The sequence below is a fragment of the Bison bison genome, unplaced genomic scaffold (genome assembly GCF_000754665.1).
Source record: "Bison bison bison isolate TAMUID 2011002044 unplaced genomic scaffold, Bison_UMD1.0 scf7180017864297, whole genome shotgun sequence".
NCBI lineage: Eukaryota > Metazoa > Chordata > Mammalia > Artiodactyla > Bovidae > Bison > Bison bison.
The window spans coordinates 6,345,526-6,371,238 of NW_011494869.1; the positions used below are offsets into that span (position 1 = coordinate 6,345,526).

Sequence of the window (25,713 nt, forward strand, 5' to 3'; positions counted from 1 at the left end):
AATGTGTCATCATTTCAGTGACTCAATAATTAAGTTTCATAAGTTCGTCTATTGCTGTTACTACTACTGAACCCTGGATCCTCTTTGGTCCACTAGACAAATCCTCTGGGGCTCTGATATGGCTGCTACACAACGTCTGACTCTCCACACAGGTATGACTTTGTGGAACTCCCACACAAACCTACCTAGCTGAGCAGACCTGCTGGTGAGCAACACTGCCCTGGTCAGAAGCACTTGGTGACAATCTATTCCCCACTCAGACTGGATTCCAAGGAATCTGCTTTGAGATCAACGGCCCTACCCAGCTACAGTGAACTGTGGGGAAAAACAAAAAAAACCCCATTACCTTGCAATCTCCTGGTGGTAGTCATAATGCTCATCCTCCTCCAGCCACTCCACAGATCCTGTGGTCGGATTGGCCCGCCCACAGAAGACTTTCATGATGTCAATCAGCTTCTCAGCTTTAGCAGAGAAAAGCAGCCTTGCCAGTTGACTTCTTGTAGACAAGTCTGATCGTCAGAAATCTATTCAAATCATAATGCCCCAAAATACAGAGGGAAACGAATTTTTAAGACAAGGGGAAAAAAAAGAACTCATAAAATGGATGAAAATGTCAGAGACACTGAAAATATTAGTTCATCAGAATTTCGATCTTCCCATCAAGAGTTACTTAGTTTTATATTCAGCACACAACATCAAAAATTATTAAGACAAAAATTCAGAAAGCTATCTGGAAACTTCAGCAGGCCTCCATGGTTTCAATGGGGTCAAATGAGCCTCAGAGTTGCACCTGAGTACAGCCTCAGGTGAAGGCAGGTGAGAAGAGAAATAATGCAGAAGAAAGGCCTAGAAGGAAAAGGGAGAACACAGAGACTGCTGCTGCTGCTGCTGCTAAGTCGCTTCAGTCGTGTCCAACTCTGTGCGATCCCATAGACGGCAGCCCACCAGGCTCCCCCGTCCCTGGGATTCTCTAGGCAAGAACACTGGAGTGGGTTGCCATTTCCTTCTCCAGTTCATGAAAGTGAAAAGTGAAAGTGAAGCAATAAAGGAGTGTCAGCAATACTGTCTTAGAATAGTAAAATTTAGTTTAAGTAAATATGCAAAGAAATAGTAATTCAACTCACCTAAGTAAACCTCACCTGAGCAAATAAATCATAGCTAACATTCAACATGAACAATCCCCAAAATATAACACCAAGCCAAAGAATAAGCAAACCACAGAGTATACATGATTGTATTCATATGAAATTCATAATTATGCAACAGAGAATATAGTCTTCAGGGATCACACCGAAAGCATAACAGGGAATGATGATAGTGGTTACCTACAGGAATGAAGGGAAAAGGATGGAATCCACAAAGGCCTTCAAAATCAAAGGCCTTCACAGGAGACTTCAAAAGTAATAGTAATTGTTCTTTTTCTAATTATACTGTTTTTCTTAGTGCCTCACTATTATGTTATATTATTATGTTATTATATTACTGTTATGTCAGTTACTTCTTATCTACTCAGTATTGAATTTTAAAAGCAATTTTAACTTTCTTCATCTAAAAAAAAAAGGCTTCGAATAAATGAAATGTCACCAGATCAATGTCTTATATGGCCTGTTTCCTGCCAAAGATCTATTTCTGAGAGAGAAATCCCACAGCTCAAAATCTGAAGGTTCTTCTCAGCAAACATGGCCTCTCACAGTGCCCTCCCTCTTATTATTCAAAAAACAGTAAGTGTTCTACCTTTTCCTTCATTTCTTGATAAGCACTGATCCATCATCTGTAAACTTTAAAAAGAATGCCCACTCCGCAAGACCCTAAACATTTGTAAGGCATTTTACTGGCCAGAGTTACTGACTTTCTTCTGAAGTCATCTAAACTAAGTAAACACTGAATTCTTATACTAGAGGATGGGTAACAATCTTTTCTGAAAAGACTCAGTCACTAGCCTGGTTCAAAGTAGTCAATTAGTCCTTCAGCAAAACTCTACTTCAGTATATCTAGTCTCTAATTTAGTGGTTATCAAGCTTTCTGACAACCCCAGTAAGAAATATATTTTACCTTGAGACACAACACACACACGGAATATAAAGTTTCACAAAACAATTACTTAGTCTTCATGTAGGCAAGACCCTCTGATATAGTCCACTCTATTTAATTTTTATTTGTCATGCAGGTCATAATCCACTGAATTGTTTTAATAACTCACCAAAGGGTTTCAACCTACAGCTTGAAAAGCACTGCTAGAATCAGCTCTACATATCTCATAAGCTAATGTCATTAAAAGGGAGAGTATCTAGAACTACCATAATCTGTAATATGCTTTAGAAAACACTTCCAACAAATGCTGTAGTAGAAAGAAGTTTAAAAGATGGGTAGGATTTAGATGGGGGAAGGGAGGGAGAAAGTACTCCACCAGATTAGAGAGGCTTAAAAAATCATGCACAGTGAACTAATAAATTAACCTGAAGTTCCATTGAACAAGAAGTCAAACATGTTGATGGGGTCCATATTGTGGAGATTCCTAAAACCCTTATCCTCTGGTCCACATGTAATCAATCGTGAAGTCACTTAAAGGTTAAGGGGAAGTAAAGTATTGTAATTTATGGAATTCTCTTTTCATCTATGATGTTGCAGAGGCTGTAACTAGGACCACAGTGTCTTTTCAGAACTGTAGAGAAGTCACTGGTTTCATATAAATCTAAACAAATGCTTGAGGACAGAAACTATGTCCTGTAACCTCTCTGGGTGAACACTACGTATCTTCCACACATGAATCTCCTCATGTATTACTATGCCTTATCCTCTCTCCCAGAAGGAGCCCACAATCTAGATTCAGGATACTCTAATCTCCTCCTCATTCTCCAAGAGCTGTGTAATCACATGGTTATTTACAAGGAGAGGATGGAAATCAACTGCCAAGCCCTAATTGCTTTACTAGTCAGATTTCAGAGTAGACCTCTGGTTCAGTCACTCAAAATTTACTAGGCACCTTCTGTATGCCAGGTACTGTATTAGGACTGGAGGACTACCATAAAGAGAAAGGAGGTTCTTGTCCTCCAAGAATTTATAGATCCTAATAAGAGAGAGTAAATAAAATAATTACAGACTACTTGAGGGCAAGAAAGGAAATGCATAGGGTGCTATGAAAGAGAATAACAAAGTTATGAAAAGGTTCTCTGAGGAAAATAGCATCTAAATTGAGGCCTGAAAGATAAGCGGGGTTAAAAGCTATGATAGTGTAGTGCTCATATTTCAGGAATCCTTACCCCAACTTTTCCAAAAACAGGACGTAAAATGTCAAGAATTAGGTGCAGAGTTACAAAAGTCTGAGTGACTGAAGCACTTTGAGCAGAAGAAATGATAGGAGATTAGGCATGTGGGCTTCTGCAAACCGTTGTGCCATGCTGACTTTGGAAAGGTGTTTTGATTTTGTTCTAGGTACACTGAGAGCCACTCAACGGTTTTAAGCAAAGGAGTATCTACGGCGGGGGGCGCAAAGAGTCGGACACGACTGAGCGACTGAACAACAAACGGTGGGTGTACGCTTTTACAGGGACTCTCTGACCAATGTGTGGTAAACAGACTGGTTTCCAACTACCGAGAACACTGTGACTGGGAAAGACCTATGAACCAGGGGACCATGGACCAGTCAAGGGTGCGATAGCTGAAGCTCCGAAAGACTGACGTGCGGGTCTCTGTCGCTGAGAGGAGGCGCCAGGTACTCCCCGCGAAGGTGCTCAGTCACAAGCCAAACTAGAAGCAATTACCCGACTGAATGGCAGAGGCGGGGACCCCCTAGAAACCCGCACTACCGCCGTTCGGGAGCTCTGAGCCTCCCCATGCGGACTCTAGAAGTTCCTTCGGAGTCCCGAAGAGGTGTATACCTCAGTGTTCAAGTACGACCGAGGCCGTGGGCTGAGTACGTTTCTGGCTGCATTCGAGCCTTCAACCGCGACCCCACCTTCCCAACCCGTCCAGCGTCTCACCCGACGCGGGAACAGTTCCATTCACTTCTTCCGTCACCGCCATCTTGCCTCTACAGGCGTGGGAGGGCGGGACCTCCCTAGACTCTCTGAGTGTGCCGGGGGCGGGCCCGGAAGCGGAACTGAAGAGCTCTTCCGTCACACCCAACACGTTCCCACAGTGCTCCACGGCAGCCGCTATGGAGGCTGGAAGTACAGCTGTTCTCCGGGTGAAGCGGAAGCTCGGCACAGAGCCCGCCGAGGCTTTGGTCCTCGCTTGTAAACGCCTCCGCTCCAGTGCAGTTGAATTGGAAACTCCAAAGACGTCTCCAGAGGGTCTGGAGAGAGCAGCAGAAAATAATGTCTTCCAGTTGGTGGCCACCGTGCGCTCACAGGTATTGGGCCGGGAAGGAGCCGCTATGAAAGGGATCTTAGGGTACAGCTGGGGTGCATCCTTATCCGTGACCCTTTCACCAACCCGTTTATGCCGCCCCACACCTCTACTTCTCCCCAACCCTAGGAGGAGCCAGTCCAGCCGCTCCTGCGGGCCGCCCTGCGCCCGTCCCAGGGCAGCCAGCAACGTATCCGCCATCATCTCCGCGCTTCTGCTCGGGAGATCCGACAGGAAGGCCGCTACAGAGTAGTCTTTAGCCGCCGATCCTCGGGAATTCTCTCGGACAGCTTGGAGTCCGAGGATGCGTCAGGAACCGCAAAAGCCGCCGACGACGCAAACTTTCAGCTATTAGACCTGGTCCACGAAGAAGATGCAGAGGTCGCCGCCGCCGCGATCTCCTGCAAAGTGAGTACAGCCCCAGAGTCGACCTCTGGGCTTCTCTGCGCAAAGTCAGCACACAGTTAAAGAGGGTACACGTGGCCTCACTTTAGTGATGGATGATCCACCCAGCTTGATAGCCACAATTTTCAGGTTAGGTTATCCACTCAACATTTACTCAGCGCCCACTCTGTGCCAAGTATGATTCTTAGGTTTTGTAGGTACAGCAATGAGGACCCAGCATGCAGGTGGAGAAGAGAAACATCAAACATATAAATTCGATATCACATGGTGTTTAGATCTTTCCTTTTCTCCTTTGCTTTTCGCTTCTCTTCTTTTCACAGCTATTTGTAAGGCCTTCCCCAGACAGCCATTTTGATTTTTTGCATTTCTTTTCCTTGGGGATGGTCTTGATCCCTGTCTCCTGTACAATGTCACGAACCTCATTCCATAGTTCATCAGACTGTGAAGAAGGCTGAGCGCCGAAGAATTGATGCTTTTGAACTGTGGTGTTGGAGAAGACTCTTGAGAGTCCCTTGGACTGCAAGGAGATCCAACCAGTCCATTCTGAAGGAGATCAGCCCTGGGATTTCTTTGGAAGGAATGATGCTAAAGCTGAAACTCCAGTACTTGTGCCACCTCATGCGAAGAGTTGACTCATTGGAAAAGACTCTGATGCTGGGAGGGATTGGGGGCAGGAGGAGAAGGGGATGATAGAGGATGAGATGGCTGGATGGCATCACTGACTCGATGGACGTGAGTCTCAGTGAACTCCGGGAGTTGGTGATGGACCGGGTGGCCTGGTGGGCTTCGATTCACGGGGTCGCAAAGAGTTGGACACAACTGAGCAACTGATCTGATCTGATCTGATCACATGGTGATATGGGCCATAAAAGGGGCAAAGAAAAAAGGAAAAGTGTGGTCCCATTTCAGTGTCATTTTCACTGAGATGACTTTTGAGTGAAGACTTGAAGGAGGTGAATGGCTGGGCACTGCAGATGTCTTGGGGAAAGGGATTCCATACCGAGGAGCTGTAAGTGCAGAGACCCAGAAGCCAAATTTGTCTGATGTTTGCAAGGTCAATGTGCCTGGTGCCCAGTGAGTTGGGAGAAGATAGTAAGGAATTTTGGAAGAGGGTATCTGCTAGATCCTTTCAGGTCAGTACTTGAAAGGACACCTTGCCTTTCACCCTGAGATGGGGAATCGCTGGAGATTTTGACCAATGTAAAAATAAAGCAGATGGGAAAACTCATCAAAGAGAGATTAAAGGACCAGGCCTGGGTAGCATACCAAGTTTGAGGCAGATTTAGGATTAGAACGCAAGTCTTCCTCACATTTAATTCAGTGTCACTTTCTACTAATTACATTTTCTAAATTAGTACCTCACTTCCAAAAAACAAAGTCAACTACATGCATAAGACCAGAGAAATAGAAAATTCTCAATCTAAGGTATGCCTTCACTTGATAAACATTTTTCAAATATCATTCTTTTTAATGGTTTCTGAAGTTTAAAAAATGAAAAACAAACAAAATAGTTTTTGGCTATGTTGGGTCTTTGTTGCTGCCTGGGCTTTTCTCTAGTTGCAGTGAGTGGGGGCTACCCCCTAGTTGCAGTGCACGATCTTCTCATTGTGGTGGCTTGGCTTGTTGCAGAGCACAGGCTGTAGGGCACACGAGCTTCAGTAGTTGCAACACGTGGACTCAGAAGTTGCAGCTCCCAGGCTGTAGAGCACAAGCTCAGTAGTTGTGGCTCACAGGCTTAGTTACTCCAAGGCATGTGTGATCTTCATGTAACAGGTATTGAACCCATGTCTCCTGCATTGGCAGGCAGGTTCTTTACCACTGAGGCACCAGGGAAGCCCCCCCAAATGAAATTTAAATTTAAAATATATCAAGCAAAAAATATTTAATTGTATTACTAGTATACCTGGACATGATAGCCATCTGTTTTACCAAAACTAATTCCAGACTGTGTCATAAGTTACACATTTTAAAAGTGAACCCATGTTCAGTGGAATCAAGTCAGTTAAATAGCCCATTAAATAATCTAAGAAAAATTAGTAGATAAGCTAGGAAGGATCTGAACACAGGTTTTCCCGACAATGCAGTACAAACTATAAACACATCAAAAATGTTTGCAGATTATTAAAAAACATAAATTTAAACAGAAAGCACATGAGGTTTTATGCTTACTAGATGACTGGGAAAAGGGTTGCTGATAGCACTGTTGGCGAGGCTCTGATTAAAACTGTACATGATTGTAGTGCTTAAAATTTATGCAAGCCTTTGGGCTTTACAGTAATATCAAGCATCCTAAAAATACATTGGAGCCTATTTTTCAAACTATTTTTATTGTTTGCACTCTAAAGCCATCCAGAAATGTAAAGAAAATTTAAAATTGGTGATAGCAATCTCACCCCCAGGATTTATCCTAGGGAAATAATTCCACAGAAGCAAATAGCTATGGTATTAATAAAAGCTACTGTTTGTATACTAAGTAATGTGTCCAGTACTATGCTAGGTTCTTTTTTTTTTGTTTTACTTTAACTCATTTTATCCTCACAAAAACCATATAAGGTAGGTATTCTTATCTCCATTTTTCAAATGCAAGAAATGACACGTTCATCATAGTGCTGTGTATGGAGGCTAACAATTATGTATAGAAACTGACATATACAACTGGTTAGACCACTAAATTGGTAACCATGAAGACTGGCAAGATGGGAAAATACTTTAACAACAGAATGTAGCATAATTGCAAATATAGGTAAAGAAATACATAGACTAGATTAAATTTTTTTTTTCTTTTATGAAGAAAAGAAAGCAAAATAAAGGGAGGGGTGGCAGTGCAGTGTTAAGACTCCTTGCTTCTACTGCAGGGGGTGTGGGTTCAATCCCTGGTCAGGTGTAGCCCCAAAAAATAAAGTAGGAGAAAATGCATTCATTTTACCCCCATCCCAAAGATAATTGGAACAAAACTGGTTTATTTTTTTGTCTAGCACTTTTGTTTTGCTAACTTCTGTAAATTTTTTTTTAATATTTAATGGCTGCATAAGTTGTTGAACTGAGGTCTGTGGACTTGTGAGTTACAGTCAGAACTTTTCTTGTAAACAGCTTTGAGGTTGGTCAAGAGTCTTCACAAAACCTGACATGTCTAGTTCTTCTTAACTTTAGAACAAGGAAGAATTCTGTTTAGCTTGTAAAAGATGAGAACATTGCTCTCCCTTTATCTGCCTTGACCATGGGGCACACCCTCTTCCCCCCCATATGGTGTTTGGTTTGAGCTGTACAGCTTGTAAATAATGAGAACATTGCTCTCCCTCTATCTGCCTTCACCATGGGACACACCCTCTTCCCCCCATATGGTGTTTGGTTTGAGCTGTACAACTCTCAGTGGTGAACCCGTCAAGAGTGACTTGCAGCATGTCCCTCTCGTTTCCAAATTAACCCATGCTGCAAAGGCAGAGGAACCAGAGATCAAATTGCCAACATCCGCTGGATCATGGAAAAAGCAAGAGAGTTCCAGAAAAACATCTATTTCTGCTTTATTGACTATGCCAAAGCCTTTGAGTGTGTGGATCACAATAAACTGTGGGAAATTCTGAAAGAGATGGGAATACCAGACCACCTGATCTGCCTCTTGAGAAATTTGTATGCAGGTCAGGAAGCAACAGTTAGAACTGGACATGGACCAACAGACTGGTTCCAAATAGGAAAAGGAGTACGTCAAGGCTGTATATTGTCACCCTGTTTATTTAACTTATATGCAGAGTACGTCATGAGAAACGCTGGACTGGAAGAAACACAAGCTGGAATCAAGATTGCCGGGAGAAATATCAATAACCTCAGATATGCAGATGACACCAACCTTATGGCAGCAAGTGAAGAGAAACTCAAAAGCCTCTTGATGAAAGTGAAAGTGGAGAGTGAAAAAGTTGGCTTAAAGCTCAGCATTCAGAAAACAAAGATCATGGCATCCGGTCCCATCACTTCATGGGAAATAGATGGGGAAACAGTGGAAACAGTGTCAGACTTTATTTTTCTGGGCTCCAAAATCACTGCAGATGGTAACTGCAGCCATGAAATTAAAAGACGCTTACTCCTTGGAAGGAAAGTTATGACCAACCTAGATAGCATATTCAAAAGCAGAGACAGTACTTTGCCAACAAAGGTTTGTCTAGTCAAGGCTATGGTTTTTCCTGTGGTCACGTATGGATTTGAGAGTTGGACTGTGAAGAAGGCTGAGTGCCAAAGAATTGATGCTTTTGAACTGTGGTGTTGGAGAAGACTCTTAAGAGTCCCTTGGACTGCAAGGAGATCTAACCAGTCCATTCTGAAGGAGATCAGTCCTGGGTGTTCTTTGGAAGGAACACTGCTAAAGCTGAAACTCCAGTACTTTGGCCACCTCATGCGAAGAGTTGACTCATTGGAAAAGACTCTGATGCTGGGAGGGATTGGGGGCAAGAGGAGAAGGGGACGACAGAGGATGAGATGGCTGGATGGCATCACTGACTTCATGGACCTGAGTCTCGGTGAATTTCGGGAGTTGGTGTTGGACAGGGAGGCCTGGCGTGCTGTGATTCATGGGGTCGCAAAGAGTTGGACACGACTGAGCGACTGATCTGATCTGATCTGACCCTGGATAACACAGCCTCTTGCCACTGGAGCACATCTTACCTGGGCAAGTTCTGTTCTGGGGCAGTACATCTCTCAAACTATCAGAAAAAGGATTATCAAGTCCCCTCCTAGTTTGTGAGCAAAAGCAGGATGTCAGTGTGAGCAAGCTAGTGGTGGGTGATGGCTGGTACTAGTCACCAGGTACCAAGAAACGCCCTTATGCCCCTAGAGGTGGCCACACAAAATACAGACCCATTTGACTGTCAACCATAGGGGCGCTGCAGTGGGCCTGTGGATCTCCAAAGGGAGAACATCATACCAAAGGAACTCAGAGAAGACCTGCAGAAGCAGAGCCTGGGGTGAGATGAACCACTTGTGCTGGCTCTCCCCTTCCTCTAGTGTTCCTTTGGGCTCTCTTGTGTCAACCCACAGAAGACTAGGCAACTATCTTGTGAGCTTCTCCCTTAAAAGTAATACTACATGTTAATTTTATAGACTGTTTTTTTATTTCATAGATAAATGAAAAAAGACTAGTTGGCCATGGGGATAAGAATCTTGAATTCAACGTAGAACTGCAGGAAGGCCTCCTTCACCAAGCTCTTAGGTTCCTCCTCTTGGGACATCCATGTTTTAGGTTATACATGTATCATCTCCTGTTCTCTTTACAGAAATCTGACCCAGATGTGATCCTCTGCAACTGTGTAGAGTTGATCCGTGAGGGGTTGAATGTATCTCAATGTGGACCAAGTTCTGGGCATCAGAAGGAACAAAAGGACGACTTTGTGTATGACATTTACTGTTTGGAAAGGGCGACTCCAGGATGGATTGAGAACATCCTCTCTGTGCAGCCCTACAGCCACGAGTGGGAGTTGGTAAGGGGCCCCACGAAGCAGCCTAAGCTTATTACCCAATCACATGCTTTGCCTCCCTAGGTTCTATTCCTGATCATTGTTCTTACCCTTGCTTAAAAGGAAAAATTTATTATAAATGCCTGAGGTTACTATCGGAGAAGGCAATGGCACCCCACTCCAGTATTCTTGCCTGGAAAATCCCATGGATGGAAGAGCCTGGTGGGCTGCAGTCCATGGGGTCGCTGGGAGTCGGACACGACTGAGCAACTTCACTTTCACCTTTCACTTTTCACTTTCATGCATTGGAGAAGGAAATGGCAACCCACTCCAGTGTTCTTGCCTGTAGAATCCCAGGGACGGGGCAGCCTGGTAGGCTGCCGTCTAAGGGGTCACACACAGTCGGACACGACTGAAGTGACTTAGCAGCAGCAGCAGCAGAGGTTATTATAGCCACTAGCAGACTGCTCTGTTTTCTCTTTTTCACACATCACCCTTAAACGACGTCTCTCCAAGTTGGTCTGCTAATAGCTTCCCTCAGAGCATACCTTTAGAGGTTTTGACTTACACTCACATTTGTGTTGAGATGTGCAGGTGAATGATGATCAACAACCAGAGGACATTTATGATGATGAAGATGATGAAAACAGTGAGAATAACTGGCGCAATGAGTACCCAGAGGAGGAGAACAGTGACGAAGATGAAGATTCCAGAGGTAGGTAATAGCAGCCCTGGTTGGGGAGGGATTGATGTGATCTGGGACTGAGGTGTGAGCAAGATTGACAGGTATGTCTTAGCTGGTTTTCGTTTTCTGCCATTTGAGCTCCACTAGCTCAACCATAAGCTGTTGGAGCTGTAGGAGATGGAAGGACCAGTGTTTCCATGGGGGCTGCTGGAGGTATAATGTCAGTCAGGCCTAGGTTCAAATCCTTAGTTCTATCATTGCCTACCAACAGTCCTTTTCCCTTCTACTCTGAATAAAGTACTGGAGAGGTTCATCAGTAGGAGTCGTCCAAGGGTTTTCTCAGATACTTGTAAATTGTTGCATTTACAAGTATAACAACACAGACTGGGTACCTCGGGGAAGAGAAAGGAAGGATGCTCTGGCACCACCATTCCTTGAATTTCTTAGTGTTTGGTAACAGAGGAACAATTCAACTACGAATATTCTACTGGGGAAGTGGCAAGGAACAAAATTAGATGTGCAATATGACTACAACTGTTATAATTTAAAAAAAGTCCCATATTTAGGGGAGAAATGATGAAACACTCCAATGTTAAAGGGCTTGGTTTACATGGTAAGAATTTTATTGCTTCTTTTTTAATTGTTCTATATTCTAGCAAGTATTTTATAATACAAAACAAACTTTTTGAGAAGGGAAGGGACTTTTGTGGTCATTTAGAAAACCATACAATTAGAGCCCATTCTTATTATTTATTCTAGGCTCTGACAATTACAGCAGCAGCGAAGAAAGAGACAACAGCAGACCACCAATGTGGAGCAAATACCCTTTGGATGTGCAGAAGGAGTTTGACTATGACAGCCCCCATGACCTCGATTCAGACTGATGATGCTGTGATAACCACGAGGTTCTACCACAAGCCCCTGGGGGATCTGTGACCGTAGGGTCCGCCACAGTAGTTAGCATCCTCCTAGCCTAATAAAGGGAAGGAAAAAGCATATCCACCAGCACCATTCCACCACAGGGAAAACATGCACTAAGGGAATGTCCTTTCTACTATCTGTAGGGCCCATTTATCTTGATCAAAATCAACCCTGCAGTCCACAGGCGGGAAATGCTATAAAATCGAAGTTTCCTGGCCCAGGCATTTTCCCAGCATTCCCATTCTCCTCCTACGCTGAAACCAGTTAAGTGGGAGAGAGTCTCTTATTTTATCAGCACTAAGCCTGGGCTTTTCTAGGTTACCTGCCTCTAGTAAAAGCCAGTTTCTTTTGATAGAGGGACTCTAGAAAGGCTGCAGTGAGTCCCTTATAGTGGCACAGACTGGACAGTAACGGCCATTAGGAAAGGAAGTAGAATCTGCCTGTGATGTGAGGTTTTAAACAGCTATCCCTACCTCCCTGCTTCCTGACTCTGATAACACTTGTAAAGATTGCTTGTTTCCTCTGGCAGTGGTGCCAAGGAACAAGGTATGTGTAAATGTATTTAATAAAAACTTTGAACATTGGGAGCAAGTAAAATTTGTCTTACATGTTTTCCCACCATATTCCCTGCTTCCCCTAACACCTGCCAAAAGGGAGTGAGAAGTTTCAAACACTGAGGACACAAAGCAAGTGAGGAAAAGCAAAGCACATCCTAAACTTGGCTTTCCACTGAGAAATGTTTTAACTAGTCACAGCAGTCACCAAAACCAAACTGCTGTCAACAGGACCAATATTGTTACCAAAACTGGTATCTCTTGTAAGCAAACTCTGTCCCTACTCCTTTCCAAACCACAAATGCCTTAACTCTGACTAAGATGGCATTCTGTAATGACGAATATGTTCTCTATCTGCACTGTGCATTAGCCACATACAGCTATTGAGCATGTGAAATGTGATTATTGCAATGGAGGAACTGAATACTTTAGCTCTTTATAGCTAGTAGCTACCATGTTGCACAGGTCTAGGGAAACAATACACAGAACCTTCGATTCAAGGTGTGCCCTCTTGCCCTGGGGCACAGACTTAACTCTCACAAGGGAAGATAAACAAGGAAATGTCTTCCTGCCCATTCTAAGATTTCATAAGCATTTCTACTTTTCTATCCTACCTCCACCCATTTCACTTTCTATTTTATGTACATCTTTGCCTATATTCTTAACTACATGAAGTTGTTAAACCTCCTCAAGTGATTCACTTCTGTCCTACTCTTGCAGTTATAAAACCAACAGACAGACTTGGTTTCCTATCCTAAGTATCCACTAAGGTGCAGTTCAGTGCTGCAAGCAACAGGCAACAACTTCCAGGTTTAATACCAGTCATCTCAGTCTTCTGCAGGCATAGAAGCAAAAGATTGAAAACCACTCTGCTATTATAACGTGCTCACTGCTCTTATGGACTCTGCTCTTATGTATTCTTTAAAGTTTGCCAATATTAAAGGGCTGACAGCTTCACAAACTGTACCCACTGCAGAAGGATTAGCACACCATGAGAAGGACTGAAGGAGATCAACAACAAAGACCTCGAAGAAATTAATTATACAACAAAGCTGTAGTGCTGTAGGGAGTCTGGCTTCCCTCCCTCAGAAGGGTTCCTGGGAGAAGTCTGTATCCAACACAGAGGGGAAGAACACAGTCACCATCCAGTAATGAGAGGGGGTGACCTGGCTCACTAAGCAAGTATGAGGGAACCTAGAGCGTGACGTCCTTGCTTGCCTGGCAGCCACTGGGAGATGATAAGTTCCTGAGATAAGCTGGTCATTTACTTCAGTGAAGAAAATTAAAGCATGGGTGGGGGATCCTTCAAGACAAGCATACTCAAAGGATTAGCTCCAGAGGATCCCTGGGATAGGTGCCAGCTTGGGTCAGACAGGAGTCATGTTTACATAGTCTGGGCAAGTCAGCCTTTGCAAAAGACTCCCTGTTGTCAGGCAAATCCACAACCCATGACGGGAGGAATGTACTCCTGTGTTCTCACAGAGGCATACCCTGAACCAAAGGCAGCTGTGAGCCTGCTCCCCTAAATTGCCTTAATTGAACAAGTATGACCAAGGTCACTCCCTTGTCTGCAGCTAGGGCCAGTATGGTGGAGAAGAATGCTCAGAAAGGTAGATTGCCTCACAGTTCCTGTCTTTATCATTGACTGATTTCAAAACCTAAGGACAAGAACCCCATGGGGGCACACCAAGCCAGCAGGTTCTTCTGGGTCCAGGATGAGTTTCTGGAAGCAACACTGGACGGCTGTCCAATCCAATGCAGCCTGGTGGCCCATGAAGGAACATCCGTTAGGTCAGATGTACCACTCTGGCCACACCTGGGAGCTAAAGCGCAGCCTGAGCACCAGAATTAGTTGCTTCTGATCATGAGTCTGCTGAAGAGCCAGGTGGAGGTGGAAGCAGCTTTATTCCAGAGTCGTCACTGATGTCCACAGGGAGAAAACAAGTTCCCACAAGTACCAAGCTCTTCCTGAGACTGCAGCTCCCCCAAACCTCAGGCAAGGGGAGGCAGGCAGAAGAGGACTGCAGTGTCCAGATGACCCACACCAAAGTGGCTCAGAGTGTAAACAAAGCCTGGTGTCGGGGACAAGGAGGATGATGCAGCCTGATGTGAGGTTTCCAGGAAAATGACCACTTCTAGCACCACAATGGGCTTGCATGGGTCTGCACAGCAGCCCCTCATAGCAGCCCTTACAGAGAGGAACAACTTACTTGTCAGCTTGGGTCCCGGAAATGGTCTCTAAGCTACTGTCAGCTGAAAGAATTCAAGTGATTCACCTGAATCCTAGAACAGTTTCTGCCTTCTTAGACTTCATACCAGAAACCAGGGATTTACCAACTACAGCAAAAAACTAAGGTCTCAAGTAAAATAAAGGATTAGCCTTCAAAGTAGCAGTTTTACCAGGCTTCTGACTCCCACATTTGTTCATCTGTCCTTCCTGGACTTGAGCCAGGTGATTGTTAACGTGTGACCTATCTACATACTAAAGTGTAACCGGTACAGGAGTAAAAAAAAAAAAAAAAAATCTTTCCAGAAGACTGTGCTAAAACTAAGCAAAAAAATCTGTGGTCAGAGTCTCACCAACCACCACATAGATACCTCTAAGGTCAGAGGGACTCGCTTTGGGTACTTTCAATTTTTAAATACAATCAGCCTATTACATCCTGTAAATTAATGAAGACCAATGCTTTGCTGGAACTGGTGTTCTGGATTAAATAATATCAATAAATAATGGAAGACAACCCTCTTCCCAGGGAAGGATTCTGAACCAGAGGAAGAAATGGTAATATTTCAGACCTCTAAAGTCAGGTGCTTGGACCTGGTCAGAGGAAAACTTCCCACAGAGCATCCCCTTCAGAGAAACTCCTGGTTCAAATGTCAAATTCAGAAACCAAGAGCCCCAGCTGTTAACCTAGCACTCCCTCTTCCCCCAGTGCAACTCACCAAGTAAGTGTTTGTACTCACCAGAACAAAACTGAACCACCATTCCCCTACTGCCCAAGTCCTCTCCCACCACCACCCTCTGAAGTCCCCACCTTCAGGCTGGCCCCAGACCCTGAGATTCCTCCCATAGCTTACCAATGAGAGTGAACACCTGAGCAGGCCATCAGCCCTGAGCCCCCTTACATAATGTGGGCCAACAGCCCTCCTTTAGCACAAAAGGGTTGGGTCCACACAGTCTTGTAATCTGGACTTCGGTGGCTGTGGCCCCAGGTAGCAGCCTTCCAGGCCTTGGGGGATATCACTTCTGGCCTCTACTCAGTTTTCCTCTCAGCCTGTCTCTCTTCAGCTACATCTAGCTCAGTCAGGACGCAAAAGCAAAGCTTCTGGGTGACTTTGGTGATAGCAGCTAAATGAAAATAGAGAAGAGAATTTAGCAAACTGATATTCAGTGACAGAATGACAGCCCCAATCTAAACAACATAACAACATAAGGCTGATTAAAGTACGTGGTTCCTCCCACCTGTCCCCTGGGCACCCTGTGCCAGGCTCACCCCCAGCAAACCTCACTGTTCTCTACTCCATACCCAACCAGAGGGTCTGATGCATGACTCCTTGTCTTGCTACACGGACTGCACTTTCAGGGAGGGGGTGTTTAACCGCAAAATAGGACTCTAAAGTTAGAATTAAAGTGATCATGTCAAGATCAAAAGGGGCAGCCAGGTCTCCAGCATATCACTAGTAAGGGGAAGCCATTAGCCATCACACCCACCTGTGCACACATCTTTGTACACACACACACACACACACACACACACACAAAGCCAGTGTGTAACAGGCAAAGAGCTCACCAAGGACATTCCGAATGAAGAGTGGCCTCCGAGACTCTGGCAGATAAACACCCAGGAAGTAGACAGGAACCCCAGAGAGGGTGATTCCAATGCCAATGAGGGAATTGATGGTGTCACTGAAGAGGGGCACGATCACCAGAAACAAGGAGCATATGCAGAACACGATGGGAAAAAACAGGCTCAGCTGAAATTAAGAGAGGTGAGATGTTAGGTAAAGTGTGATGAGGGAATGGGGGAATGGGAGAGGGGGAAGACCTTGAAGAGATGGCCCACCCCTCCTGGTCTGCCCAGAGTCACTGACCTTGAGAGGTCGTGGCCGATCAGGTTCCTTCCAGCGAAGGTAGAGCTGTCCAGCGACAGAAAGGCCCACAAAGAACCAGTAGCTGAAGCTGAAGTAGTTGATGAGCAGGAAAACATCCTCCACAGTGAGGTAGATGAGTGTCATGGTGCACTGGAGGGGGAGAGTAGAGGGAAAAGGAGTGGGCACTGTTACCACCGCCACCTGGAAACTCCATCACTCAACAGTCAGCACCAGATCGGCTGAGAGCTGACTCAGCTTCACCAATGACCTCTGGCTCTTTTCAGTGATCCCCTTGGCATCAGATAGGTCCATTCTCCAGACCGGCCTTCCCTCCTGTCTCTGTTGGAGGCTCTTCCTGCATTCAATGCCTCCCTTCTTTTTGCAAGCACTTCAGTGACAAGCTAGACTCCTTTCCCCTTCTGATGGCAGACAGTGAGGCCCTCCTCATTGTGATGCATGAGCCTCAACGTGAATCACCCAGTGCCCTCTGAGACTGTCATACATGGGTCCCAACTACCTGGCTGAAAGAGGAGGAAGTGTCTCCAGAACCATCTCACTATCCTGGAGCCTTAAAAATGCAGATTAGCAAAACAGACCAATACCCCTGGGAAGAAGTATAACAGGATTTGCCCTCTGGAACAAAAGAGTTCAGGAAGACAGGAGTAAGGGACTATAGAGTCTGAGGAAAAGGTTAGATTTGCTTTAACTTCAAGGATATGGAGTTCCCTCTACCCGTCTTTTCAGATTATCAACAAAGGATTGAAAACAAAAAGAGCCCATTCTAGAGACAGAAGGAGACCCAATACTGAGAGGAGAAAAGTAGGGTGCAAGGTGATTAATTTAAAAGCTATGATGTCAGACTGTCCTAAATTTATACATTTAGTGCTATTCCAATCAATATATTGAGGATATTTTTTATTTTGATAAAATGATACCACAGTTTATCAAGACAAATAAACAAACAGGTGAGAACTGCCATGAAAATTTCAGGGAGAGGGGGGAATTGAAAAAGCACCCTCAGCCCCACTTTAGTTCTCAAATATTCAGTATAATGCTAAATAAGGAAGCTTGGTGCTGATGGAAGGATGAATTGAGATGATTATACATTTAAGGGGCAAATTGCTGTACATGGCACATAAGAAGCATGCTAAAAAATTATCATATGATAAAAATCTGAAAACTGTGGGGACTTCCCTGGCAGCACAATGGTTAAGATGCTGCACTTCCACTGCAGGGGGTACAGTTTTGATTCCTGGTCTGGGAACTAAGATCCCATATGCTACAAGGCACAGCAAAAAAATCCTAAAAAAAATTTTTTTAATTTGTTTGAAAAATGTAGAAAAATGGACTATTCAATAAGTGATATTGGTATAATTGGCTAGCCATGTGACAAAAAAAATTAAGTAAATCTCTTCCTCATTCCATTCACCAGATATAAACTCCAGATGAATACAAAAAAAAAGTAATAAAACCATAAAAAAAAACTAAATGATAAAAACAATGAACTATATTTCAAATCTTGGAGTAAGGCTTTCCTTAGGGTCCTTGCTATCCTTTACATCTAATAACACCTCAGTGCAAATTAGAAAATGACAGTTCTTCAGGACTCCTTCCATCTGTCAGAATACTTCATCATTTACTAATTTTGTTGAAAGAAAACACTGTAATGCCATCTACTATATAGAAATCTATGATGCCTACGATATGAACAGAGGCTCCTAGGGTAGCTGGTGTACACTGGCCTGGATTTTTAAGTATGATTTAAAAAATAAAAATGAGGAGCTAGAAGGAGCAGGAGGAGAAAAAAGAAGCCACTGACAAAAGAGACAGATAAATCTGACTGATTTATATTCTTTTGTAGCATTTGCCTTTTCTATGTTTTACTTTTATGTTTTTAAAAATTGTGGGAAAAAGAAACACTGAGAGGTTCAGGAAGTACCCCAAGAAGCTAGTATACCTCGCCCCAACCAGTCCTCTCATAGACTCAGCAGGAGTACCACACAGGTATGTCCAATGCCCACACTCCCCAGCACAGCTTACGTTAAACAGTAAAGCAGGGATAGGTGTGAAACGCTCAATGTGGATCATGGACAGGAGGTCCGGGAGGTGGCCCTCACGGGAGCCCACAAAAAACAACCTGGAAGGACAAGAGATGTGTCAGGAGGATCCATATACTCAGCCATGCAGCCACACTCCCCACTTAAACTAGGCTCAGGCAGGCCCAGAAGCCTGCAGGGCCAGTCTCTCAGGATCCTCCCATGTTCTCTATGTACAACCAAGCCAACCTTCACCTCCTTTATCCATGGATATCCCCACCATAAGCCATGACCCACTCTTACCCACTGACACCCCCACGCCTCTGCGATGCAACTCACCATCACCCAACTGATACCTCACCCTGCCATCACCCACTGGCACCCCAATCCATTCCCCTGGGGTACCCTACTCTGGCACCCCACAGACTTCCTACTTAACATAATGGCTTTTTAAAGAAGGGCAGCCAGACTTCTGATTGTCTGACCTCTGTTCATCTTCCCTGAGCTCCAGATACATAAAAGGTCAGGGAGAGTCTGGGACTCAAAGAGACAACTCAAGTTTCCTCTCTGCATCTGAAGAGCTCCACTGACTGGAAACAGAGCAGCTGAGGTGTGAAAGCATCCAGGTAGTCCGCAGCATCATGGTGCACATAGCACCTGGCTCGGGGTGGGCTGGGGAACAAAAAACTCCCCAAGAGATGACCACATCTGTGCTGGGAAGATGAGCTGGGGTTTTCCAGAAGATGAGTGTTGGGTGGGGACACAATATAGGCAAAGGCAAAAGAGGTTTAGAGGCAATGAAAGGGTGTAGCCTCTTTGAAGGTTGATACTAGAATGCCCGTAGTTCCAGGATAAGGTATGTGAGAAGTGTGCTGGGAAGAACTTGCTTATGAGGCCGTGCTGTGGACACTTAACTAACACCAAGAGCCAGCAGTGGCTCTAAAGGGCGGGCTTCACTGGACTTGACACAGAGACTCTGGTGGCATCACTGAGGCCAACTAAAGCAGGGAGAGGCCAGGGTGTGGGGGGAAGGCCAGACAAGAAGGTCATCTGGGACAACAGTCCCATAAGAGAGGGGGCCTGAATGAGGGTGGACACCCTGGTGGAGGACAAATCTGGTGGTCTTCTGTGCCTGCACATGTATTTGAGGCTGGGAAATGAGGGTGAACACCAAGGGAAAAATCAAGAGGCCAAGAGGCTGGGAATTCCCTGTGGTCCAGTGGTTAGGACTTTGAGCTTTCCCTGCTGAGGGCCCAGGTTCAAACTCTGGGTAGGGAACTAAGATCCCACAAGCTGTGTGACACACTCCCTCCACTGAAAAGAAAAAAAAGATGCCAAGTAAGGAGGGCTGATGTATCACAACTGGAGACAAGAACAGGTAGAGTGCATGTTAAGTTTGAGATATTTATGGGCCATCCAGGTGGAGCCACAGGAGTTGCTGGTATCATCTGGAAGGGTGTCAGAGGTTCACAAGGCTAGTATCTGTACTGAAGTAGAGAAGCAGTAGAAAAGGTAGAATGCTGGAGAGGACGTGTAAGTGAGCCAAAGGTAGCGAGTACAGAGCCAAAGACAGCAGAACGGGTAATAAGGAGAAAGTGAAGAAGGTAACACAGGCGGAAACAGCTGTGCATTATCTTGACATGGCTGCAGTCCACTTTATGTGCAGGTCCACATTCTTACTCTGAGTCCCCTACCTTCATCCTGTCAATGCCACAAGATAGCTCAGGATGGACCTACTACCTAAGTATTTGGGGGCAACTGGCAGAGCCAGAACCTGGGAATCCTGGGACCAGGTAGCAGAATCAGCCTGGAAAGGCAAAATCAGTCCTCTCTCTGAAACAACAGTGCTCTAACAGGTAAGTCTTTAACAGGTGTGGGGAAGAGAGCTGGAGCCTACCTGTTGGCCTCAGTGTTTTCTATGATGTGAGGGGCAGAGTCGTCCTGTACCAGTACAGGTACACAGCAAGTGCTCAATAATAATTCATCACAAGAATGAATCCTGTGCTAGGCCTGCAGCATAATCCACAGGAACATAGAGTCTGGTCTGATCCCCAACAGGATGGCTACTGTCCAAGCTACTGCCTTCCTTCCTTGACCTCTTACCAATCTGTCCTCACCTCAGGTGAAAATGTGAGCTCCCAGCATACAAATGTTTGCACAAAGGCAAGCACATGTGTGCACACCTGCATACACAACACAGAGTACTAACCACTACACGATCGCATATACACTCTGCAAGTCCAAGAGACAGAGAAAGCAAAGGGGCTCTGATGGACTCACCTAGACCCTCAGAGAATTAGATACTGTGGTGTGTTATCAGTGAAGCAGAGACACAGTACCTTGATGAAGCGAAGATAGACGCGTTGAGGCCCCCAAAACAGGACAGGGCGACAGCAATGGGAATGGTCCAGCCAAACATGCCAAACGTCTGGTCAGCAAATGTCTGGGGACAGAGCACAGAAGGGCACTCAGCACAGGACAGAGTGTCCACAGCTTCCTGAAATGCCATCACTGCTGCAAAGCTCACCCTTAGGCCCAGACCCACCACGTGAAGTGGCTGCAGAAACAGAAGATTCAGCCATTCAGTATCAGAAGATGACGAGCAAATGGGATCCCAAGAGACTCACCACAGCTACAGCATCACTGCCAAGGACATCAGAAATGCTCAGCACTGTGTAATAGGCCACGTTGGTTAGGATGTAGATGAGCGTCACTATTGGCATAGAAATCCCAATGGCCAGGGGCAAATTTCTGTCAGAACAAATGAGACAGAACTACCTGGAACCAACCTCTCGTTGAGGGTCAGAGCTACCCAGGAATTCCCTGGCCTCTGGATCTTTGAGGCTGACTCCTCCTTCCCACATGGCTTAAGGGCAGGATGTGTCCCATGCCCTGGGCTCTTTCTACTAAGAGAGGAAGAAAGCCCCTTCTCTGTGAAGATGACTCAGGATGAGTATTTGATCCTTGTCCCAGTGGGACCACTGGGTCTCTCTGAAGGAATAGCGGTGTCCTTTAGGGACTGGAAGACAGGCTGGGGACCTGGCTGCTCAGAGTAAGCTTCTGGCTCCCCAGGCTTCAGTGTCAGCACCAGTCCAAGGTCTTAACATCTCAGCCCCAACTGGGCTGGCTGTGGCCCACCAAAGGACTTCTCCTCCAGGAAGGACCTTGGGGATCCTCCAATGTTAACGTGAGGCTGAGGAGCCAGGGATTTCCCTCCCTACTCCCATCCTAGCCCCTCATTCCTCAGAGCTGGAAAAGGGGGGAGTAGGGAGAAGTGATGAGACACGAAGGAGGAGGGGTGGGAGGGGGCAAGTGTACCCACTATCAGCAGGAGTTCCAGCCAAGTTGAGGAGAATGGGATCTCGCCTTTACCTTTCTGGGTTTTTGATTTCTTCTGTTACAAAATTAAGGGTGTCCCAACCTGAGTAAGAGAAGAGGGCAGAGTAGAGGGCAAGAGAGAGGTCTCCCACATCCCAGGAGGAACCCTTAAAGGCATCCTGAAAGTGCTCAGAGTGTCCTGTGGGGGCAAAGGCAGGTGGGGGTGCAGAGAGGAGAAAGAGCAAGGAGGAGGAGGAGGACAGGAGAGATGGAAGGTGTAAAGAGAAAAAGGAGGGGGTGCAGGGCAGTGAGAAAGAGGAAGGGTAGATGGGGGAAAAAAGGAGAGAGGAGGAGCATCAAGAAAAGAAGGAAAAGCAAGCAGGCAGGGAAAAGAAAAAAAGAAAAACAATTTAGTACCAAAAGAACCACCACCTCCAGCTCCCTGTACTTCACCATCCCACCCACTCCTTCTGAATCTTACACTTTCCTTCAGCAGAACCTGGCAATCTCAGAAGAAAAAAAAAGGCATTCCTGGCTGCCTTCTGAAGTGATAACCCCTCTTTGAAAGCCCTAAGGAATTGCCATTTCCTTCAAGAGACCATGTGGTCAGCCACAGCTCTTCCTCCTATTTTTAGAAAGAACCCTCTTTCACGTAAAGGAATCATTTTTTCATTAACAATTAGATCTTCCTGTGGAACTACTTCTCTTGGCCCAGACCACTGCCTATTTTGGTTCAATGGGTTTCTCAATCTCACGGAAAGAACTCTGTTGCTCTATTCGCAGTGGTTATTTCACAGGAAATGGTAGACTTTGTAGGAACTGAGATCTTATTTATCATGGGGTCTGGGGTTAGGTATGGGCCACCTCCACCTTTGGAGAGCCTCCCTAGATAAGTCAGCCTCCTTGAGGCCTTCAGAGACTGCACACTTGCAAGCCAAGGGAACAGCACCCCACTGTCCAAGAGACAGACCTTCTAGACACTCTAGTCTTATCTTTCAACAAGACCTAGACTTCTAAGGAAGCCTGCTGTGACCTCCTCAGAAGGCCTAAACCCATCCCTCAATGTGGCCAAAAGGGCTGGGTGTGCAACAAAGAGGAAGGAAAACAGAGACCCGCGAGCCCCCAGCATACCAGTCATCATGCACGACAGTTATTCCCAGGGCATAGATCTTGGGGGGAGAATTACTCAACTACCCAATTTGGCCCCAAGATATTTCAGAGACTCTAGGAACATCCAGATGGCTGGCTATACTAACTTGCACACAGGCACAAAGGTTCTAGGTCAGCTGCCTAAGATTCACCCAGGGCACTTCTTAAAAACATACCTTTTTCTCTGTTTGATTTTTTGGTTGCACCACGCAGCATCTTAGTTCTCTAACCAGGGATTGAACCTGGGCCCTCAGCTGTGAAAGCACAGAGTCCTAACCACTGGACCACCAGAGAATTCCCCAAAACACATCTTTTTCAACTCCAAACCAACCAGAGTTGGATGGGTTGAAATGGGAGCCTCGGCTCTTCAGGTGACTGTAAACACAGCCAAGTTTAGAGAAAGATGCCCTAGAGAACTGGGATGATTGAGACATCCTTGGCCAAGGACACCTCAAGGTTTCTCTAAGGGGTCAGAGGATCTTAAGAGGCCTGTAACCCTCATTACCAACCTGCTGTGGTCTAGGAATGAAAAGCTCTCTAAAGTCAACACGCACAAAAGTCAGTGCCATCTTTGCAATGTTTTAATATTTTTGCTGAGAGCTGATTCTGGGAGGGAATGCTAAATAAGAGCAAGGCCAGATGAAAAGTAAAGGCTGCAAAATAACCACTCATTTCCAGACCCCAACTCCCCGCCACATACACCTTTCACCCTCTTAAGAAGGGCTGCGCCCTCCTCCCCACTGCCTGCGGTCACACACCAAAAACAGGAACCAGGGCTCACTTTATCTTGATCACTTTTATGACCGAATTACAACCCAAGTTTCAAAATTTCCTAGGCCCTTGGCTCACATCTTACAATACTCCCCACCTCCACAAAGGGATGGAGGCCCAGGAAACCCGAGAACAGATTTCTCATTCTCACTGACACAGTCTAGCAGGTACATAGAAAGAGCTGAGCAGTAAACCTAATGGAGTCCCCACGTTGCATGTTTTTCTCAAGGAACCCAGGGGAACTCCCAGAGTCACCCACCCTCCTTCCCACCTGGGATTCTCCTTACCCTGGCACAGTTTAACAAGGCCCATGACAATGATGGCAATGAGTGCCAGGACCTTGGCATAAGTGAACATGTCCTGCACACGTGTGCCCCACTTGACATAGGCGCAGTTCACAAATGTCAGCAGACCTAGGAAGAAAACCACAACGTCAGTGGCAGGCGTGAGATGAGGGCACCAACGCCCAACCTCTCTTTACAAAGCACATCATTTGTATCCTGTCTGCCTAAGGCAAAGAGGCCAAAGGACTGGTCAAAACCAGAACAGGCAAACGGGGTACATCTTCTATCTGCCCCAGCTGAGAGAACATCCCACCACTTTGGACAAGATACAAAGGCATGTACTACTGCATATTCATACATTCTGATAGCCAGAACCGTTTCTGGAAATTCCCCCTAGGCCCACGAATGGTGAACTTTACCCACTCTTCCTCACTGAGACTCCCAAAGTTTCAAACCCCCTGGGGCATTAGAGACTGGGGACAAGAGAGGTCCAACAACAAATGAGGTCAATTTCAATGCAGGTGGCAGGTCACCGAGGAATTAGACAGGCAATGTTTTTATTTTTAAAAAGTCTGTCATGTGCCTGACAATTTCACATACATCCTCTCAATTAATTCTCACAACCACAACAGACATTCCTATTCCCATTTTCTGGATGAGGAAACGAGGTTGAGAGAGGCCAGCTACCATTCCCAAGCTTACATGGCGCCCCCACTGATCTCCCCCACCACCATTTCTATCCAAACATCCTAATTCTCAGATAGACCTGTGGAGACGTGGACTCGCATCAGCACTGCTGGCTTTATGTTCCAGCTCCTCACGTACCTCAGTGATATCTGGTCCTGTGTTAGGGCTCCCACCACCTTACCCCTGCTATACAGGAACTGCTCTAATCCATGGAGAGAACACAAGAACAATATCCAAGGGGCTCCACAGTGATACCTCTAAGTAATGCCCCTAGCCTCCAAAAATGACTTTTATGGGAACCTCAAATGTTATTACAAAATTTGGGGGCCCGTCCTCCTGGCCATATCTGCCTACTTCTACCCTCGCTGTGCACTCTCCTTCAGCAGACCCTCTCTGTACTGATGCTGTATATACACATAAGAGAAATATCCTCCCCTCCTCCTTCTGCCTTAACCAACAGCAAGTCCCACTTTCAAGGTCTAATTCAGTCCCCACTCCCTGCAAAACCTTGCCCAAACACATCAGCCCGCTCCTGCCTGAGCTCTCTCTCCCTCAACCTACCATGTCCTCACTTCACAGCACAGCTTAGAACTGTGTGCTATGGTCATAGGGACACCTGTCACAGCAAGGTCCCTCTCTCTTCCTCAGGCATTTGGGTGGTACTTCCAAGGATACCACAAATTCTTAGTGGGAAACAAAAGCATACGGTTTTCTTAAGCTTATTGCCAAGCAAATATAGGAACTGATGAACCATGGTTGGAATCAAGATGGTGACGACTTTCATTTAACTGCCAATCCCCTGGAGCAAGGGAACTTTCAGAAAGTTGGACATTCCTCCACGCAAATGGAGAGGAGAGCCATCAGCCAATGTGTGGTTATAAATATGAGTGGCTGAACAGCCTCCACAGGGCACTTAAAGAGCTTTCACATAGTACTCTGGCAAATGACACAGGTGCTTACTAGTCAGTCATAAAGATGTGTGGCAGCAGGGGGTCAAATAATGGCCAAAAGGGAGGGGAGAAG

General features: G+C 45.6%; 3 protein-coding genes and 1 non-coding gene across 12 annotated transcripts in view; 1 reads left to right on the plus strand and 3 right to left on the minus strand.

Annotated features, from left to right (window-relative positions):
- Window positions 1-4,060, minus strand: part of PRMT7 (protein arginine methyltransferase 7) — a 39,900-nt gene extending 35,840 nt beyond the window's left edge. Inside the window, exons 1-2 of the mRNA XM_010850976.1 lie at window positions 3,981-4,060; window positions 347-524 (exon numbers count right to left, since the gene is read on the minus strand). Coding sequence (XP_010849278.1) covers window positions 347-441 — 95 coding nt within the window. The 5' untranslated portion in view covers window positions 442-524; window positions 3,981-4,060. The remainder of the gene's footprint in view (window positions 1-346; window positions 525-3,980) is intronic.
- Window positions 4,061-4,110: 50 nt separating this feature from the next.
- Window positions 4,111-12,390, plus strand: SLC7A6OS (solute carrier family 7, member 6 opposite strand). The gene is made up of 5 exons (XM_010850986.1): window positions 4,111-4,351; window positions 4,477-4,755; window positions 10,014-10,217; window positions 10,788-10,908; window positions 11,638-12,390. The coding sequence occupies exons 1-5, from the start codon at window positions 4,157-4,159 to the stop codon at window positions 11,760-11,762; spliced, it is 924 nt and encodes a 307-aa protein (XP_010849288.1). The 5' UTR covers window positions 4,111-4,156; the 3' UTR covers window positions 11,763-12,390.
- Window positions 11,480-25,713, minus strand: part of SLC7A6 (solute carrier family 7 (amino acid transporter light chain, y+L system), member 6) — a 32,244-nt gene continuing 18,010 nt past the window's right edge. For all 9 annotated transcript variants that reach the window (XM_010850984.1, XM_010850977.1, XM_010850979.1 and 6 more), the window contains 8 exons: window positions 24,007-24,132; window positions 21,854-21,998; window positions 21,109-21,232; window positions 20,821-20,924; window positions 18,486-18,582; window positions 16,446-16,595; window positions 16,145-16,328; window positions 11,480-15,702 (listed from right to left, as the gene is read on the minus strand). In XM_010850984.1, the coding sequence (XP_010849286.1) occupies window positions 15,608-15,702; window positions 16,145-16,328; window positions 16,446-16,595; window positions 18,486-18,582; window positions 20,821-20,924; window positions 21,109-21,232; window positions 21,854-21,998; window positions 24,007-24,132 (1,025 nt within the window). In that variant the 3' untranslated portion in view covers window positions 11,480-15,607. The remainder of the gene's footprint in view (window positions 15,703-16,144; window positions 16,329-16,445; window positions 16,596-18,485; window positions 18,583-20,820; window positions 20,925-21,108; window positions 21,233-21,853; window positions 21,999-24,006; window positions 24,133-25,713) is intronic.
- TRNAE-UUC lies at window positions 23,170-23,242 on the minus strand. Its single transcript has one exon. It is a non-coding gene; the product is annotated as a tRNA-Glu (tRNA).

What these genes read in the sequence shown, in the direction of transcription:
- SLC7A6OS (XM_010850986.1), top strand. Translation starts at nt 4,157, where the DNA reads ATGGAGGCTGGAAGTACAGCTGTTCTCCGGGTGAAGCGGAAGCTCGGC. An exon ending in CCGCCGCGATCTCCTGCAAA is followed by an intron (nt 4,756 to 10,013) that starts GTGAGTACAGCC and finishes TTCTCTTTACAG; the next exon opens with AAATCTGACCCAGATGTGAT. An exon ending in CGAAGATGAAGATTCCAGAG is followed by an intron (nt 10,909 to 11,637) that starts GTAGGTAATAGC and finishes TATTTATTCTAG; the next exon opens with GCTCTGACAATTACAGCAGC.